The 21666-nt window shown below is 29.8% G+C and overlaps 1 protein-coding gene across 1 annotated transcript in view; it reads left to right on the top strand.

Annotated features, from left to right (window-relative positions):
* The window catches only part of LOC111425112 (orexin/Hypocretin receptor type 1-like), a 128003-nt gene extending 117162 nt beyond the window's left edge, over positions 1–10841 (top strand). The window contains exon 7 of the mRNA XM_023058893.2: positions 8748–10841. Within this exon, the coding sequence (XP_022914661.2) occupies positions 8748–8977 (230 nt within the window). The 3' untranslated portion in view covers positions 8978–10841. The remainder of the gene's footprint in view (positions 1–8747) is intronic.
* Positions 10842–21666: the final 10825 nt, after the last annotated feature.

Genomic DNA, 21666 nt, shown 5'->3' with positions numbered 1-21666 from the left:
GTTCTTCATTTGTTGGTGGAACCTTTCGCCATGTTCATCACTTATGTCACCACGATTCTCCGGGAAGAAATTTAAGTGTGAGTGTAAAAAATGAATTTTTAGAGACATATGTTGGAAAAAATTTAAATAAAATTAAACATATAACTGAAAATAATGTAATAACGTGTATTTGTAAACTGTCTACATTCCCGTAGCTTTTGAAATGTACATCGAAATTAAATTCAGAATAAAAAACGTGTCATTCCTTCATTGTTTTTTTATTTTGAATCTAAATGTCTCTTAACTCGGAAGCTGCGGGGATGCCGGTACTTTACAGATACCCGGAATAATAATAATAATGATCCATACCCAATTTTGCATAATTCTGAAGCAAATTTTCAACAATTGTCTAGTAATTCGGGCTTTTAGTGTTTCCAAGAAAATCAGAAAAAATTAACTGAAACGAATTCCAGGCTGCAGCTTCAACGAATGCTAAATAGGTTTGAAATTTGTCATCTTTTAAAAGTTTTTTTATTTGTGGATCGTTGAAAACACCTTCCTTGATTTTTGCGAAAGAAAGATTTCCAAATAAGGTTCTTAAATAAGCAAACGCTTGACCTTCTATATTCAGCGCTTTCACAAAATTCTTGAAGAGTCCAAACTTAATATGTAATGGTGGTAGAAGGATATTTTTTTTTAATAAGAGGCAAATATTTAATGTTGCCCTCGCCCAGGGTGTGGCTTTTTCTTTCAGGCCATTGCTTCCTCTTATAATGGTGTTCTCTTGCGCGGCTGTCCCAAAGACAAAGGAAACAACAATATTTCGTGTAGTTTTGTAAACCACACAACATCCTGTGACTTTTAAATCGGCACAAACTTTCCATTCATTTTCTTCGTAATTAAGAGATTTTAATAGTTTAACCATTGTTTCATACGATTCTTTAGTATTTACAGCATGCGCGATCGGAATTGATGGTTTCTCATTTCCACTATGCAAAAGAACTGCTTTCAAACTACTTTTATAGCTATCAATAAATAACCGCCACTCGTGTGCATTATAAGGTTGGCTAAGCTCCTCGAACAAACCGAGAATGTCTTTGCAAAAGCATATGTTATCAGTTGACGCATAATATTTTGTGTAAGGCCTGTTACGGTCTCTGTAATATGTTACTTTAACACTCGTATCCAAAAAGTGATATTGCTTCATACAAGATGCATGTAATTCTGCGTTCTCCTGTGAAAGCTCCAAGTCTCTCACCCAATCATTCAGTTCTTCCTGTGTTAAAAGATGCTGTTCATGCTGTCCTTGACATTCAGTTAAATCACTTTGGAAATCTGACGTATAACGAACAAAGACGGGGTTGTAAACAGGTAGTTGACGAACCCCAAACTCCGGCTGAGTTGTTCAGGTTCGCATTAACGGAAATTACAAAAACATAATATTTAAAAACAATATTAATATAATTCGTGAGCAATGTAATAATATTTCATCCGAATTGTGGTCGTAGTGCGTAAAACACGTGAAAGATGTCGAAGATTTGTATGTGTCGCCACATGTACAGCGTTTTATTATTAGTGTTGATGATTCTTCTGATGACCACAGCTTAGAATGCGCGGAAAGTGACATCTGTTATTATGACACTGATGAAGAATCTTGAATTAATGACAATCGCCGGTTAGAAATGTTAAATAGTTCATATTGAAATAAAATAAAAAAAGAAGTGCGTCCCTGGACCTAATTCGCTAGGAGGGCCTATCATAAATCACGATCAGGTACTTTTTCGGGGTGATAATTACTGTTGCTACTGTTTCTGAGGGTCATAAAAACCACCAGAAAAATCGGAGACTATACCTCAAATATCCTTTTTCAAGTAAACTTAATTCACTGAGTAAAACGGCAATGTACGTTAGGAATACCGAAATATTCCTACCGAAAAATATAGAAATAGGAAAATCCTGGGCATCTTCCTATTGTAAAAGTACAAACCCTATATAAAAAATAAGACGGAATTTTTGCGGCTCTCCAAGGCGTTTGAGTGAATTTTGTATTGAGATTTTTGCTTAAAAAAAACTGTTTTTCAATTCAAATATCCAATAAAAATTGCAGCATTCCGTTTAAAATAACGAAGTTGTAGGCTACTTCCGATACACTGGATGTGGCAGCTATTTTGACATTATTTTAAATCGAAAGATTGGGATCAATAGCTCCTACACGTAAAATCTCAGAAACGTACGAAACATGAAACCTAAAAATTTCTAACGGTCTAGTTGCGCGGAATTTCATGTACAAGAAAAAGCTGTGCTCTCACATATAGAAGATCATAATTTTTGGTAATTTCTCCACAGATTCTCATCCTGCGTACCTTGTTCTCTTCTAAAAAGAGCAAACTTTACGTAGAAGGTAAAAAAGAATTTTTCTGCGACTCTCCACGGATATTGAACGAATTTTTGGTTCACATTTTGTCTAAAAAAAATCCCTTTTTTACATATTATAGACCATTGTTTTAAAACTACCGAATCGATTGGAAAAAGTATTAATAACATTTATTGGCTATACAATACTCTTTAATTTGATGAATAGTACGACCAGATCGGTCATATCTAACTCGAGATATGCTGCATATAGTCAACATACCCTAAAAAAAATCATAGCTCCAAAACGTGTCCATAGAAAAAATTTTAAATGTGAATTTTGGCTTTAGGGAACCACTACATAAGAAAAATACAGTGGCGTCAAATGTACATTTTATGAATTTCTTTTTGTAGAATAGTGTTATTAAAGAAGAAATTGTCAAATTTATAAATCAAAAATAACAAGAAATTTTCAAAAAATCATATCGAGTGTCTTATGGTTATTTCTCAAAAGATTTTACCACAATTAAAAAGGAAATTTATTGTTATATTTTATAAATAAATTATATTTTACAATATATGTATGTATTATAATTTTAGATATCAGACACAAAGTGAAGTATTTATACAAAATTGTCAACTCTATTATTATTATTTTTCTGTTTCTTTTTTTAGTAACTCGATATTTTAAAAATCATATACAAAAGATATATCGTAGCACATTTGGGTTTTAGGGAATAGATTTTGTAGACAAGACGCTACAAATCCAAGAAACTTGAGGTCAACCAGAAAATGAAGTTTAACTAGTAGAAAATATTTCGATTTTCAAAACGAACATGTAAAGATTTATTTGTAACAGAATTTCGATAACAAGCAATTTCTAATTTGTCATTAGCTGGTGACAAACGGTCAATGTTAATTGATAATTGTTTGTTATCTTTTAAAATGATAAAGGTTTTAGGCAAACGTTTAATGGCATTAAATGGACCTTCAAACCTTGGGCAAGGAATGGTTTAAAGTGATTTAATTTTAAAAATACAAAATCTGTAACAAATAAGTCTTTGTGGGTAAAATGTTTAATGTTGGAATGAAAAGAAGTGGAGGAAGGAACAGGTTTTAAATTTGAAAATGTATCCTTAAGACCAGATAGTAGCTGTTCTACTTCTAAGTGATCTTGAGAAGCAACGAAAAATTCGCCTAGCAGGCGTAGAGGTTGGCCATATACTAATTCAGCTGGGGAACAACCCAGATCTGCTTTAATTGTTTTGTCAGAGGGATAAATAGATGTTAAAGAATCGACAGTGATTCTTGATAAAGCTAATACCAAAAAACATATCCTTTAATGTGAGAGATCTCAGAGGTTAGCTCAACTATGCTGTTTTTGAAAAGAGCTCGGTGATTAGGGGTTTATGATCTGTGAAAATTTTGAATTGGTTCCCTTGTAAGAAAAGTTTAAAATATTTAACCGCGGAATAGCTTAGAGTTCTCTGTCAAAGGTGGAATACTTCATTTGGCTGATAGACATTCTTTTGGAAAAGAAGGCTACTGGTGAAGTAGCTCCATTGTTAATTTGGGAAAGAACAGCTCCTATTCCTGTTTCTGAAACATCAGTATATAAAACGATCCTGTTGGAGAAGGATGTGAGAGAAGTGTAACATTGACTAGAGATTCTTTGGCTTTAGAGAAAGAATGTTCTTCTTCTGTTGTCCAGAATGTAATGTTTTTGATTTTTTGAAGTTGCAATTTATTTACTAGTCTATGTAGTGGGAATAAGATTTCTGATAGGTTGGGTATGAAACGGTGGTAAAAATTTAACATTCCTAAGAAATGTTGAAGTTGTTTTACTGTTTTTGGTTGAGGAAACTTGGATTCCTTTTTCTGATACTGTATGACGTCTTTCAAAAAGAATTCTTAGTTGTTCTAAGTGTTCATCTTCGGATTTACTATTACTACTACTACGGATACTACTACTGTCTTCGGGTGCAACCGGAATTGGGTGGTAAGCCCGAACTAAATCAATTTTCGAAAAGATGATACAATCAGACAAGTGAAAATTAAAATCTTGTATGTGAGGCAATGGATAAAGATATGGAACTATGATATGATTAAGTTGCTTATAGTCTCCACAAGGGAACCAATCTCCGGAGTCTTTTTAGGGACCATGTGCAATGGAGAGGTTACTGATGAAGATGATGGACGGCAGATCCGGCAAATTTGTGTGTTGTTTGATGAATGACAAGAATGGAGAAATCGGGGGAAGAAGTTAAATTTTTTAATAATTGTGTAAATTTTATTTATTTTATTTCAATAGAGAAAAGGTGTGGTTGAGGAGAAGTTGAAGTACGTGAGAGGAAGCCTATTACTGAAAGATTTGTTTCACAATCGATAACTCGTGTGATGTTTAATATCTATTAAAATATTGTACTTGCCTAAGAAATCAGCGCCGATTATAGGTTTTTCTCACGTCCTCCAGAGTGAAAACAAATGGAAAGTTACGTCTTAATTGTAGAGAAACTGTTAGTAACTTTTTACCATATGTTTTGCACTGAGAGAAATGGATTGTACTATGCACTAAAAATATATTATAAGGTATAATACGTTTACTACAAATAGTGACAGCGAGACGAGATTGTATTCAGTACAATAAATATAATGAATATAATATTTACAATGAATTGCTGCATGTATAATATTTTTTCTATAATACGATTCGTACAATCTAATTCTCTCAGTGTGATAACTGATCCATTCGCCACTGCTAATAAAACGAATGTAGAGTTTTGTTTATGAACGGAAATAGTTTAACTCGTAAGACTGATATTTCTGCTCCCAAATAAATGAGAAAATTTAAGTTATTTATAATGTCATAAATAAATTGTCCTGAATTTAACTCCGTTTATAGTCTAATGGCGAAAATATAGTTTGTAAATGTCCTAAATGTACTCCTTCAGTGTTAGAAAAAATCAAGATATCATCGAGGTAATGTACACAAAAATCTTCATATCTATTTAATATTCGACATAAAAATCTAATTAAAGCTGAAGGACTACATTTTACTCCAAAAGGTACTACTTTAAATTATTTTTACTTTAATTGATATTTTTTTGATTCTTCAAAAAGTTTTATTAACCAGAAAGCTGCTTTTAAATCAATTTTAGTAAAATACTTACTCGTTCCACATTTTGACATTCAAATATCGACAGTTTGTGGTGTTTCGAAACCTGGTTTCACTCTTTTATTTATCTCCCTTGCATCTAGACAAATTCTTAAACTACCATCAGATTTTTTAACAATTACAAGCGGACTTATAAAATAGGAATTTGATCTTTCGATAATTTGTTGATCTATCAGTTTATTTATCTCTTCGCTAACTTGTTCTCGAAAAGAAAAGGTATAGGATAATTTTTACAATTTAAAGGTGAATGTTCTTCTACTTGTATTTTATGGCTATAATTTTTAGCAAACGTTATTTTATTATTAAATGTTATCGAATTATCCAACAAAATTTCCTTCAATCTTTCTTTACTTTCTTCCTTTATCTGAATTTTCTTTACCAATTCTTCTATATACCATTCCTTATTTCCCTCGTCAATAATTATATTTTCTTTTTTATTTTCATTTATTTTATTATTTTTATTTTCATTATTTATATTTACATAATTTATTTCTTCCCCATATTCATCATATTTATTTCCTTTCAATATTTTTATAATGATTTTCCCCTTTATTTATATTATTAATTCTTTTTACATTTACTTCATTCGTTTTCATTTCAAAATGCTCATTCTTTTCTTTCTTAACACTTTCTTTATCTTCATTTTTATTCTCAATCATTAAATGACAATATTCATTATTTGTTTCTCGTTCTGGAGGATTTCCTCGATTCTGTGGTACAAAATTAAATCTACGTGGTGCTCCTCTGTTTTGATAGTCATTATTTTGAACCTTGGTTGAGAATTTCTATATCCATAATTATCGTGTCCATTTCCATTTCAATTTCGAGAGTAATTATTATCATATCTATTATTACTACAGTAGTTTTTATTATTATTATCATAGTTCGTATAGTTATTGTTATTGTAATTGTAGTTTCTTTGATGTTGCTCTGGTTTTTTATCGTAGTTGTAGTTATCGTTTAGTTTTCTATGTCCGTAGCTTATATTTTGATAATTTAAATTTCATTATTTTCTTTGGTTTTCCGTAAAATCGTCTAATCTTCTTAAAATCTCCATTAATTCATTCATGCTGGAAATATTTTGATAAACAAGTGCTAGGTTATCTGCATTGACAAAATGTTTGATTAAAATTTCTGCCATTTCCTTTTCTTCAAGACCCTGTACTATATATTTGCTATATATATATTTGCTACGGTTGTATACATCACACGCATACATTTCCCTGGTTACTTTCCAATTTTCTTTATATTTTCCATTTAATATTCCATAATAATATATTTGTTGTTGGTTACTATTCCAAAACTGTTTCAGAAATTCAGTCTTAAAATCATCCAAGTTGTTGCATTTGTCCGCTACCATTTCGCTCTTCTAAAGTTAGTTGAATCAAATTTAAAATTAATTTAGGATCGTCAATATCGGTGGGTAATCTTATCAAGTTATTTAAGTATGTCATCGGGTGTATCTTGTCCTTGGTACCCCTAAATTTGGACCACATTTCCGGTTTTAAGTACGATAATGTCGATGAAGAATCTAAATTTAACATATTACTTCTAGTTTTCTTTATATCTTCAATTATTTTAATTAAACTGTCGTAATCTTCACATTCTTTTGTTTATAAATTATCAAAATTTTGTTTATTAATTATGATATCTTTCTTTAATTTATCTTGTTCTTCGTGTAAACTATTTAAATCTTTATTTCTTTCTTCTTTTAAATTTATAATATTATCTTTATTTTCTTTCATTTTATCGGAATACTCATTTATTTGTTGATCTATTGTCGTAATAATTTGAATTGTGTTTTCCTGTCTAATTGTTTCAATCTTTTCGTTAATTTGATACGTTATCTTTCCATCTAGTGCTTTAGTTATACCTTCTGTTTGATTATTTAATTGTTGTTCCAATTTTGATTATCTCTCATAATTAGTTCATTTTCTTTTTTAATTATTTCGAAATTTTCTATTATTAATGTTCTATTTTCTTCATTTAGTTTCTTATTTTCGTCTCTCATTCTTTTGTTTTCATCTGTTATTTTAGTTATTTCTTCATTTATTCTTCTCAAATATTCTTCATTTATGATTTTGTTCTCTTCATTTAATTTTCTTAGATTTTCTTCATATTATATTACTCTATTATTTTCATCTCTTATTTTGTTATCTTCATTTATTTTTCGCATCATTTCCATTATAATATATCATTCATATTTATGTGACTTTTCTCTACTGTCTCTTTCTTAACAGCACTACTCGTATTAGCTATACTCGAAGTTTGATTCGTTTCGTCTGTATCATCTTTTCTACCTTTCGATGACGCTCTGGTTTTTATTTGTTTTTCAGCGATTTTATTTTTTTCTGCTTCACATTGGGCGCCAAAAATTGTGATGATCGTTTATTTTTTTATCAAAACACAACTTTTAACTATATAATGGAATATTTCGGGACCAGGTTTAAACAGAAATTCCTTAATTCAAAAATCCGATTTAACACTTTTTTTATGTTTATTTACTATTATTTATTATTTTTTTTGTTTCAATGACCTTTTTATTTTTATTTTTTCTTTTTTACTAAACTATTTTTCTTTTTTTATCTATTAAAACTAACCTAAACTTTACAACGGTTCTAACATTACAAATATCCATCCCCTTCATTTAACATCTAGAACAATGAATATTATTATAATATGTATTATAATTTTATATACCAGACACGAAGTGAAGTATTTATAGAAAATTGTCAAGTCTATTGTTATTATTATTTTTCTTTTTAATAACTCGATCTTTTAAAAATCATATTAAAAAAATATATCGTAGCACATTTGGATTTTAGGGAGTACATTTTGTAGACAAGACGCTACACTGACTTTTTAGCGGACACTGTATATATAAACATTTAGATTTCTCAAATTTAATCAGTTTTACTCGGTAATTAAATCGTTTAATCAATAAAACGTAATCTCATTTCTTACCGTGGTTACGTTTTAAGGTGAAAAGCCTATTCTGCAAAACCATAAAATCCAAGCTGTAACTTTGAGTACCTAAAGAGATCTGATACACTCTAACACCCCAACCTTTTATCGTTTACGACATCTCGGTGTAAACCCCGGATTGTAACCTTCAAAATCCTCCATCATAACAAAATACAAGATTGTTAGAAACATGTAATATCCCAGAATTTTAACAACTTCCTATATGTAATTTTATTAACCATTTTATACTTTTTTTACGTTTCCTCATTTTATGCAGGGAAATTCAGAAAAGAGTTTCGGCGCGCCGTGGGTTGCTGCACAACATCCCCCAGCAATGGAAACTACGAAATGAATAGTTTATACTGCAAAAATACAGTCAAAGAGTATCCTAATGGGTCAGGAAGACACTTTAGATCCTCGAGGAGAACAACTCGAAGCACTTGTGCTGAGACCAACTTTGCGCATAGGAGAAGTACCAAGACCAGCGTGGTGAGACTCGACATGTAAATGAAATATTAAGAAGAAAAGGTTAGTGAGTATTTTGACGAGTAATTTTAGTTTGTAAATTAAAAATAATTAATATCAAAGAAACGTATTGTAAGGAAACTCTGTGTATATTTAACTATTAATTTATTCAAAGAAATTTTTCGTTCATGAACGTCTATTAAGTGTAGATACCGTGAGAATTTGGGATTATTAATTTTTTTATTAAAACGTTCAAGCTCCGTAAAAGCTTCTTTAATGATGAGATAATAGATTATTTAACAAGTCATTACAGCCGAGCTATTTTACATAAAAGTGGAAAAGTTTGCAACTCATTTACTTTAAGTTAATTATTTTCTAATGTTCAGAGGTTTTAACTATAAAATTCAAAAACATTTTTAATAGCCTGTAATAAACTGTAATTATTTAAACAGCAAAGTTTGAAAGTCATCGTTATGATTTATGTCCATCAAAATATGTATTTTATTTATAATAACATTATGTAATTAACCCGTGCGACGTTAACTACCTTTTAGTAAACAATTTACAGTAATTACATGCAATTTTCGTAGTTTTTGGGGGAAAAATTGTAGCCATTTGTGTAATCGAGTGATCGCTAGCTATTACCTCGTAAAGTAGAAAACTTCCTATTGATTCCATGTGATGTTAGCGTTTTGTCCGAATCATATAAGAAAGTTATTATTCCGAAAATGATTTAAGGCTGTTTTTACAGAAAGATTTCTTTTTAAATCTCATATTCGCATATTGTAACAAATAAAAGAGTTGCAATCAGAAACCTGCAGCGAATGGCTCACATAGTGAGTCATATTCCCTGATTCGTTGCTTGAGTGTGGCCTTCATTCGTCCATAGTTACTGTGCATTATGTTGTGTGGTATTCTTTCTTAAGTTGCTGTATTGTCGACTCCGAGACCTGCACCGTACGGCTCACATGTCGAATCATATTAATCGATCAGTTGTTGTTATGGTTCTTTCATTTGTCAATAGAAGTGTGAATCATGAAGTACTGTGCTCATTAAAAAGCAACGAATGGTTTAAAACCATTCGAAAAGACATTTGAAAAGTTTCGTACAACTTATTGAAATTTAAAATTTTGCTGAAAAAGTGCAAAACTGGTATAAAATTAAAAAAGGTGATTAATTAGAAATAATTAAAATACTTCTTGTACTTGCTGTTTAAATATTTATTGAAACCGGTTTCGAAGTATTCCTTCATCATCAGTCAAAACCTTAATGAAATGAAACAACAAACCAAAATTAAAATCATCGTAATTAAACAAATCTACTTTTAACTCACGTCAAGTCCTTAAAAAATGTAAATCATCATAGACCAACACACCTGTTGAAAATAAACAATCAACTAAGAAAATATCGAAGCACAATCTTATAGTTAACACGTTACTTGAAAATCTGTAAACAATTTCTTAATAAAAATAAAAATTAGCTATTAAAACATTTTTTAGGTATATATTTGTAAAGAGGGGTGTAGAAAATTTCGACTTGTTCATTAAGAAGATCAATGTAATTGTTTTTAGTATGTTTATCAATCTCAAAAGATTCTAATAAATCAAGTTTAAACCCTTTATCACACCTATGCAATAGTTTCACCCCTTCGAAATCCATACTATGTCGTCTCTTTGATGTGTTTGAATATATTAGAATTGGGTTTATTTTTATGTTCGTGTAATCGTATATCTAGTCTTCGCCCAGTCTGTCCGATATATACACTATTGCAATCATTGCAGTTATAAACACCATTATCATGAGAAGTTTCTTTATTATCATTAAGATGGTGATTGGATAGCAAATTAACTATGGAATTCCTATTACTATATGCTAAAGTCACATTATATTTAGAAAATAAACTTTGGGCCTTTTGAGTCAAGCTATTATGAGAAACATGTTTATATAAATTGTCTTTTTTAAATTTTGTATATAGAGGATCCTTTGTTTGTTGTATCTTGGCTAAAAGCTTATTAAGTGTTTTGTATGTGTATTTATTTTGTTTACCTAGATTAAAAATATAGTTAAATTCTTTGATTCTATTTTCATGTGATAAAGGGTAATCCAGTATTCTATTAAAAAAGAAACGAAACTCGCCATTTTTTGGGAAAAGGGGTGTGCTGAATCAAAGGGAATAACAGTTGAAATTGTGGTTTGTTTTCTATAAATGTTATAGGTTATTGTATCTTTTACATTGATCAGTTTCAGATCTAGAAAAATAATTTCCTTATTATTCTCGAGCTCCAGAGTAAATTTTAATTTATCTTGTATGTTGTTGATATATGTATGAAGCCTATTTAAATCAGTGTTATTACCTATTATTATTTAAATGTCATCAACATAACGAACCCATTTTGTGATATTATTTACGAAAGGATTAAGGTTTGAAAAAATATAGTTGTTTTCAACATAATCCAGATATATGTCAGCCAGGATACCTGACAAAGGCACTCCCATCGGCAGTCCATCTTTGATCTTATAGACGTTTCAGTATAATGTCTAGTTGAGTTGTTAAATTTTTATCTTTGAAATGTTCTCTGAATATTTTACTGGTTAAATTCAGGGTGATGTCTATGGGTACATTTGAATATAGATTCGTTACGTCAAATGACAGCATAATTTTATTCTTTAGATCAAGGTGCTTGGTATTTTGGATAAATTCTTTCGAATTAGAAACGGTATATTTAGGTTGAAAGTTTATTTTTTGAAACACACCAAGCATGAATTTGGCTAACTTCGATGCGGGTGAATTATTGAAGGCTGTTATAGGTCTTATTGGAATTTCTATTTTGTGTAGCTTTGGTAAGGAATATAATTTAGGAACATCAGGGTTCATGCTTATAAAAGTCATACTGAAGAAATTGTTTATACGTTTATGTTGTAAATGAGGGGTAAATTCGATAAGAGCATCTTTATTACCGTTAATAATTTCTTTCGTTTTTCTGATGATTGAATCTAACGGATCCTTGTTCAATTTTTCATAGTTATTATTATTCATAAAATGTTCCGTTTTTTGTATATATGATTCTTTTTTGATAATTACAATACCTGCACCTGCTTTAACGAAAACAGCATTGTTTTGTTCTATTTTGTTTTTAATTGATTTAATTATTTTTCTATATTTAATTTGCAAAGGGTCTAATGGTGTTTTTATTTTTTCTTGTTTTTTTAAAAAAGAGATTAAATCACTTCTGATGTCAGTATAGTCTGGTAGTTTTTTGATTATTGTATCGAAATCTATGGTTAATAATGGAAAATTGACTGTGGGGTTCATTGCAAATTTATGACCCTTATTTAAAAAGTTTTCTTCTTCTTTCGTAAACAAGATGTTAGTTATATTCTTGAATTGTATGTAATCTTTTTCTTTACCCTTCTCTTCGTCATGGAATGTTCCCAAAACTTTTTCTTTACTGTACTTGTTTGTTCTTAAATTATTAATCTTCTTATTCTTTTTGTTGCGATCATCTCTCTTCTCTATATATGCCTGCTTCCGTGTCTCTTGAATTAGACATTCTAATTCTATGTAAAGTAACATTTCTTTAAGTATTCTATGTAATTTAGCTAATTTTTCTTCTTGATAATTGAGTTTCTTAAAATGTTGACGTTTTTCGTTCTTTAACAGTTTTTCTTCAGTCTGTTGTCTCGCGTGGCTTGAAAGTTTATCGCATTTGAATTTAATAAAAGATGGAATTAATTTCTCTTTTAAACATACATTATTTTATAAACATGATGTGGTTCTTGGTTATTTCCATTTTAATATAGGTTTTCTTAAATCCATGGATTAAAGACGAAGTGTATACTGGTTTATTCTTATTTGAATCCATGTTGCAAGCTTTTAGATAATGGTATAAAATTGTTAAAAAATTATCAAAAATATTCAAAATGAGTTTAATATCCCAAAATTTGTCCAAAATCATTTAATATTGACTATGTAATGTAAATTTAACGAATTATTTAAAATCGCAAAAATTTGTATTAACTACACAAACGTATCTTCAACGTATCGTTGAAGGTTGTTAGGTTTTAAAATTAAAGAGTTTCTTACAAAAGAGTAATCAATTTAAAGTATTACAGCAATAATGCTTACTAGGTAATATGGTTCAACGGACGATGATCTGATACTTATTAATTAATTTGCTGAGCATACATTTTATAGTTTAAACGTTTTATAATTTATTTAAATAATTATGAATATGGCTACATTACAACATGTTTTATTATCTTTCATAATCTTTTACATGTTAAGATTTTTATGTTTTAATTCAAAAATTGTTAACGGTTCTTTCGAGATAAAATTAGTAAAGAAATTTTCGATACACCATCATATTGGAAAACAAGGATTATCCAAACAAAAAAAAATTTAATAAAAAAAATGTTTATTTACTTTAAAAATTGTTAAACAATAGAACAAGAGTAGAAAATAGATTATTTATTAGGTAAACAAAACTATTATAAACTATTTTATCAAAACTACATGAAAAGTAACCAAAAAATAGAAAACAATAGAAAAATATTCAAAAACTAAATTTATAATGTTGAATCAATTTTATATTTACATAATGAATTTAAAAATAGTAAATTGTTGACATTGGAACCAAACGATTTCTTTTCTCGGTAATTAAATTTCCCGCCATAGAAAATACTCGTTTAGAAGCAGCAGTGCTCGCAGAAAACAGAAAATTTTAATTGCAATTCTAAATAAATTGGGATATTCCGTTGCATGGTTATTCCATCATTTCACTACATCAAAATTTACATCTACACTAATTTTTGATGTACTATAACGTTGCACTTCGCCCTCTATTACTTCTCTATTGGACAGTTGACGCTTTTCAATTATACTTGAGAAGAAAAAATTTAAATCCTCATCTTGTCTTTTAGTATTATTTCCAGAAATTGAAAAGTTTGTATGTATAATGTTGTCATTACATGTGTTTATTTCGTTCTAAGAAAGCATTCGTTGGGGGATACATGAAGCAAGCTGCTTTGTGGTAGATGCTTGAATTTGGAAGCATATTTTCTTTTAGTTTTCGTATAGGTATCTTCATTTACTTGTATACATGATTGTCTTAAACTGTTTTTACAGAAAGATTTCTTTTTAAATCTCATATTCGCATATTGTAACAAATAAAAGAGTTGCAATCAGAAACCTGCAGCGAATGGCTCACATAGTGAGTCATATTCCCTGATTCGTTGCTTGAGTGTGGCCTTCATTCGTCCATAGTTACTGTGCATTATGTTGTGTGGTATTCTTTCTTAAGTTGCTGTATTGTCGACTCCGAGACCTGCACCGTACGGCTCACATGTCGAATCATATTAATCGATCAGTTGTTGTTATGGTTCTTTCATTTGTCAATAGAAGTGTGAATCATGAAGTACTGTGCTCATTAAAAAGCAACGAATGGTTTAAAACCATTCGAAAAGACATTTGAAAAGTTTCGTACAACTTATTGAAATTTAAAATTTTGCTGAAAAAGTGCAAAACTGGTATAAAATTAAAAAAGGTGATTAATTAGAAATAATTAAAATACTTCTTGTACTTGCTGTTTAAATATTTATTGAAACCGGTTTCGAAGTATTCCTTCATCATCAGTCAAAACCTTAATGAAATGAAACAACAAACCAAAATTAAAATCATCGTAATTAAACAAATCTACTTTTAACTCACGTCAAGTCCTTAAAAAATGTAAATCATCATAGACCAACACACCTGTTGAAAATAAACAATCAACTAAGAAAATATCGAAGCACAATCTTATAGTTAACACGTTACTTGAAAATCTGTAAACAATTTCTTAATAAAAATAAAAATTAGCTATTAAAACATTTTTTAGGTATATATTTGTAAAGAGGGGTGTAGAAAATTTCGACTTGTTCATTAAGAAGATCAATGTAATTGTTTTTAGTATGTTTATCAATCTCAAAAGATTCTAATAAATCAAGTTTAAACCCTTTATCACACCTATGCAATAGTTTCACCCCTTCGAAATCCATACTATGTCGTCTCTTTGATGTGTTTGAATATATTAGAATTGGGTTTATTTTTATGTTCGTGTAATCGTATATCTAGTCTTCGCCCAGTCTGTCCGATATATACACTATTGCAATCATTGCAGTTATAAACACCATTATCATGAGAAGTTTCTTTATTATCATTAAGATGGTGATTGGATAGCAAATTAACTATGGAATTCCTATTACTATATGCTAAAGTCACATTATATTTAGAAAATAAACTTTGGGCCTTTTGAGTCAAGCTATTATGAGAAACATGTTTATATAAATTGTCTTTTTTAAATTTTGTATTATTTACATTATTACATATTACATTTATTAATGTATTATTACATTTAATATTGACTATGTAATGTAAATTTAACGAATTATTTAAAATCGCAAAAATTTGTATTAACTACACAAACGTATCTTCAACGTATCGTTGAAGGTTGTTAGGTTTTAAAATTAAAGAGTTTCTTACAAAAGAGTAATCAATTTAAAGTATTACAGCAATAATGCTTACTAGGTAATATGGTTCAACGGACGATGATCTGATACTTATTAATTAATTTGCTGAGCATACATTTTATAGTTTAAACGTTTTATAATTTATTTAAATAATTATGAATATGGCTACATTACAACATGTTTTATTATCTTTCATAATCTTTTACATGTTAAGATTTTTATGTTTTAATTCAAAAATTGTTAACGGTTCTTTCGAGATAAAATTAGTAAAGAAATTTTCGATACACCATCATATTGGAAAACAAGGATTATCCAAACAAAAAAAAATTTAATAAAAAAAATGTTTATTTACTTTAAAAATTGTTAAACAATAGAACAAGAGTAGAAAATAGATTATTTATTAGGTAAACAAAACTATTATAAACTATTTTATCAAAACTACATGAAAAGTAACCAAAAAATAGAAAACAATAGAAAAATATTCAAAAACTAAATTTATAATGTTGAATCAATTTTATATTTACATAATGAATTTAAAAATAGTAAATTGTTGACATTGGAACCAAACGATTTCTTTTCTCGGTAATTAAATTTCCCGCCATAGAAAATACTCGTTTAGAAGCAGCAGTGCTCGCAGAAAACAGAAAATTTTAATTGCAATTCTAAATAAATTGGGATATTCCGTTGCATGGTTATTCCATCATTTCACTACATCAAAATTTACATCTACACTAATTTTTGATGTACTATAACGTTGCACTTCGCCCTCTATTACTTCTCTATTGGACAGTTGACGCTTTTCAATTATACTTGAGAAGAAAAAATTTAAATCCTCATCTTGTCTTTTAGTATTATTTCCAGAAATTGAAAAGTTTGTATGTATAATGTTGTCATTACATGTGTTTATTTCGTTCTAAGAAAGCATTCGTTGGGGGATACATGAAGCAAGCTGCTTTGTGGTAGATGCTTGAATTTGGAAGCATATTTTCTTTTAGTTTTCGTATAGGTATCTTCATTTACTTGTATACATGATTGTCTTAAACTATTCATTGAAATGTATACATAATGGTTACATGATTTACTCCTTGCAGTTTCCTATTAATTATGTAAAATTTATCAGAAAGTTCAACCAAAATGTTTAACACCGGGAAATGTATATCTATACATTTCATTGATACCAGTAAGCATTTCATTTATTTTGAATAAATTTTTTACAATTGACTTGATTAAATTGTAGTGAGAATTCCAAGGTGTAGAGCATAGTTCTTTAATGATCTGTTCAACAAATGCTGCAAATTTGATTTTTTAAAACCTTTAACAACCTTTTAATATTGGATGTAGCTCTTTTGTATTTTGGAATGCAGCTTCCAACACATTGGTGAACAAATGTTTAGCACAGTTTATATACGTTCGTGGCCCTTCAACGCTTTTGTAATGTTGGAACCCCGATACAAATATCACATTCCTCATATCTTTAATTTTAAAATTCGATGTAAGTAATTTGATTATTTTTTAAATATTTTCCGTGGTACATCTGTCCATATCAATTGTTTTGGTTCCTACAACTAACTTTTTACTATGTCACAATTTATTGATACTCCTTCGGCAATAATAGGGCGCAAATCACGAGTTATTTGTTGTGTTCTTTCCGTTGCCATTTCGTTTACATAACGTGATACTGTTGCTGAATTCGGAATCATGTCGTCAATGTTAATATTACTTCCATACTTTGCCTCGATATCGATCAATTTTCAAGCATTTCTTTGAAGCCGTTTCCATCTACCGATGAAAAAGGCCGACAATCTTCAATCACCCATTCAGAACACGCATGCAGTACACTCTCTGTGTTTTCACTATTTACATGTGTTATTTCTCGTTCGCCAATATTATTGCTTTCAATGTAACATCTATGACGAACGAGGTTTGAGGTTTGCTTTCATTATATTTTAAAATTTTGTTGCACTATTTTTTATTCATAATTTAATGTTTTTACTTATTTTGCAGATTTGTTAAAGTTTATATAACGACATAATATTGATTTGTTGCTTTGGTTAATCATACAGCTGCAGAGTTGACGTTTTGAGATCCCGTTTCCATTTTCGTTTATGTACTTTTTATAAAAAAACCTTTGACGGTAACTATTTTTTAGAATTAATTGACGATTGTAACACTTGTTTTCTCATGTTCTTTTTCATTTTAGTCATGCCTGAAGACGAGATCTAATTCCCGAAACATATGTAGGACCTCATATGTTAGGATTACTTAAAATAAATTAATTTTCATCGTTGTCATTCCTTGAATTTTATTTTTATACTGTTTTTTGGTTAACTTTGAATAATTTTAAACAATTTCAGAAAATTTTGAAAATGTTTTTATCATCTTAAATAATATTGCACGTGCCTACACAAGATTGAATAACTATAGCTATTTTGCGCAAGTATAAACAATTTTAGATAAATTTAGCGCTTTGAAATAATTTTGTACAAGCTTACATAATTTCAGTAACATTTTAATCATTTTGAACTATTTTGATAATTTTAAATACCTTTTGAATATTTTAGACAATTTTGTATAACTTTAGCCAAATTTAGATAACTTAATAAAGTTTACTACAACTTTTGTACAAAATTTTTTTTTCTAAAATATTCCGAACCGCATGATCTATATTATATTCTATCATAAAACGTGGGAAAATCGTGGGATTTCATCTAATTTTCACCTCTTCTCATTTTTCTCGTTATTTATGCATCTGGGGACAAAAGTGTAAATGAGCAATATTATTAAGAGTAAAATTTGCTATAACTTTTATACTAAAACTTTTGTTCTAAAATGTTCCAAATCCCGTCCTCTACCATCAACAAAATGTAAAACCACGATTTCAAAAATTATTACCTTTTCGCATTTTTCTCAATATTTATACATCTAGTATAATTATAATTATATGTTAATATATTATATTTATAAATATAAAAAAGCAATATTGTTAATAGTAAAATTTGCTACATCTTTTATACTAAAGATTTTGTTCTAACTTGTTCCGAGTCTCGCGCTCTACAATCAACAAGATGTAAAACGACGATCTCAACTAATTATCACTCTTTCGCATTTTTTTCTAATATGTTTTAAATCTCGTGCTTCATCGTCAACAAGATGTAAAACCACGATTTCATCTGATCCTCATTTTTTTGCATTTTCTCGAAATTTATGCATTTGGGAGCAAAAGTGTAAAAGAGTAATATTAATTTATTATTAATAGTAAAATTTGCTACAACTTTTATACTAAAACTTTGTTCTAATATGTTTCGAATCCTGTGCTGTATCATCAACAAGATGTAACACAACGATCTCAACTAATTATCACTCTTTCGTATTTTTCTCGATATTTATGCATCTGACAAGGGAAGTGTCAGAACTGTCCCTCACCGATGTCGTTGTAATTTGGTATTTACGTATTTTTTTATACGTGCTAATAAAGCCCCTGGGGCGACTTATAAGGGTTGGAAATCGGGGCGAACGGTATATTCATTTTTAAAGAGCTTCTCATTGATATATCACACATATATCTGAGGGCTTCAGGGGGTAAACTACCCGTACTTTTTTGGACCAATTTAAAAACTACCCTGTCGATTTTGGCGTCATTAATTACCCTTATAGTACATTTAAAAATATAAATTACATGCTTTTTCTCATTTGCCTCTGACCATCCGTTGCAAACTTACGGGGTGTAATAAATATCCCCTTTCCTTAAGCATAATGTGATAAAACTGTTACACGTTTGAACAATGTTTTAAAAAAACCATAAATTAGTTGCAAATTAGGATTTACACAGTAAAATAAGCCCTATACGACATTTAGTGGTGGCTGGGTTTAACTATCCTAACCACCCCAAAAATAATTTTTTTTGCGAGTATTGCTTATTGATTTTGGTGCAATTTACCACGATGATTTCTTTATACGTTAAGTACTACTTTTGAAAGAACTTAATTAATAAGGGTTAGAAGTTTGGGGTAAAAAATATATTGTCGCTAATAATTTTCATACTCCTACCTCCTACACAAAAATCGGGAATAGGTATATATTCAAGTTTCTTTTAAAAGAACTTTCTATTCATGTTTAATGAGCTTTATTATCCTTACTCTATTTAAATAACTTTACTGTGTAAACCTTAATTTGTAACTAATTTACGGTTTTCCTCAAAATATTGTTCAAAAATATAACAGTTTAATCGCATTACTCTTAAGGAAAGGGGTTATCTATTACACCCCGTAAGTTTACAACGGATGGTCTGAGACAAATAAGAAAAAACACGTAATTAATACACAACTCTACAACAAAAAAAAATTTTTTTGTTGCCCTGGATATCTTTGCAAATTTTTATGTTTTATCGGCTTGTTAATAATAAAATTTATTTTCCCAGTCATGATTAGGCTTCTGCGCAACTTTTTCGCACATACAAACATCACGTGATCCCCTTTCTTAGACCCCTTGCTCCGCAGAACACCTGAGATCTCAGTTATTTGACAATATTGAAGTACTTATACGTGAATCTGGATAAATCTGGATAAGGAATACAAACCTACTGAGTGGCGCCTTTTTATTGACAGTTGTCAAAGAAGTTTAAAATGCGTCTTACTGCACAATGGAAATAAATTTGCATCAATTCCAAGTGCCCAGTCAACAAAACTCAAAGACGAATATGAAAATGTAAAGTTAGTTTTAGAAAAAAATAATTACTCGGAGCATCAATGGCCGATCTGTGTGGATTTGAAAAAGGTTAATTTTTTACTTGGTCAACAAAGTACACGAAATACCCTTGCTTCATTTATATGTGGGACAGTAGAGCAAAGCAACTTCATTGGGAACAAGATGTTTGGCCTGTAAGAAATTCTTTAACTGTCGGTAAAGCCAATGTAATAAGGCCACCATTACATATTAAGTTAGGAATGATAACGCATTTGTAAAAGCGTTAAGACAACGAAGGAGATTGTTTTAATTATATTTGTAGAAAATTTACGAAGCTTAGTATGGAAAAGTTAAAAGGTGGAATATTTGATGGTTCTCAAATACGGCAATTGATAAAAGACACGGATTTTATTAAAGTTATGACTGTTCCGAAAAGTAAAACTTGGAAAAGTTTTGTGTTGGTAGTCGAAAATTTCCTAGGTAATAACCATAAAGCTCCAAATTATGAAGAAATTGTACAAAATATGCTGACAAACTTTCAGACTCTAGGAGCAAATGAGTATCAAGTTATACTATCTCCACAATCATCTGGATAAATTTCCGGATAATTTAGGAAATTATAGTGAGGAACAGGGAGAGCGGTTCCACCAGGATCTAAAAGTGAGGGAGGAAAGGTATCAGGGTCGATGGGATTGTCACAAGATGGCAGATTACTGCTGGTCTTTAAAAAGAGATTGTCCCCTGAAAAATTATAAAAGAAAAGCTCATAAAAGGTGTTTTATGGAAATATAACATATGTTTTCGACATTTTCCTCTCTATTTATTTCGATTTCAACTTCGATTTCGACTTTCAAAACAAAACTGACATTATAAATATATCTGTTATTTTGTTTCTTGTCTTCCGATTTTTGTAATGTAAAATGAAAATTAAGATTAAAAAGAAAACGAGAGCAAATCTCACAAAATCATTGATAGTTTCATGAATTGCCGATTTCGGACAACTGTCAAAATAATCGAGCATTTCGCGGAATGTTCAAATGTATTTGAAAGGCATTTTGAGCAAATGCCGAAATAGAACTGAATTTCGGCATTTGAGCAGGTAATTTTGAGCAATCGCAGATAGTATAGTTTAATTCTGCACAATCGCCGATTGTACAGGGTGTCCAAATTTCGATGGGTTTGCAGGGTATCTCAGTTATTATGAAAGATAGAAAGTTACGGCTTTCGCGAACCTGAGCTACTTTTTTGTGAAACTTACAATGGCGCAAACCAAATTTTCATAGCCCTCTTCGTTTTTGATATACAGGATGTGTTTCAAAATTTACGATTTTCAGACACCTCCGGTATCTCGACTATCCGGAAATGTAAAAACGGGTTCTAAACGGGTTTTTTTCACGTAGAATCCAATGCTGCACGTAGAATTTTTCCAGTCATCACGGTTTTTGAGTTATAAAGAGTTAAGTATTTTAGAAGTTGAGTATTTAGTATTTGAGTTGTGTTTATAACTCAAAAACCGTGATGACTAGAAAAATTCTACGTACACC

The sequence above is a fragment of the Onthophagus taurus genome, chromosome 7 (genome assembly GCF_036711975.1).
Source record: "Onthophagus taurus isolate NC chromosome 7, IU_Otau_3.0, whole genome shotgun sequence".
In the NCBI taxonomy this organism is placed as follows: domain Eukaryota; kingdom Metazoa; phylum Arthropoda; class Insecta; order Coleoptera; family Scarabaeidae; genus Onthophagus; species Onthophagus taurus.
The sequence above is the reverse complement of the archived record's forward strand: the minus strand, read 5'-3'. Positions and strand labels throughout refer to the sequence as shown.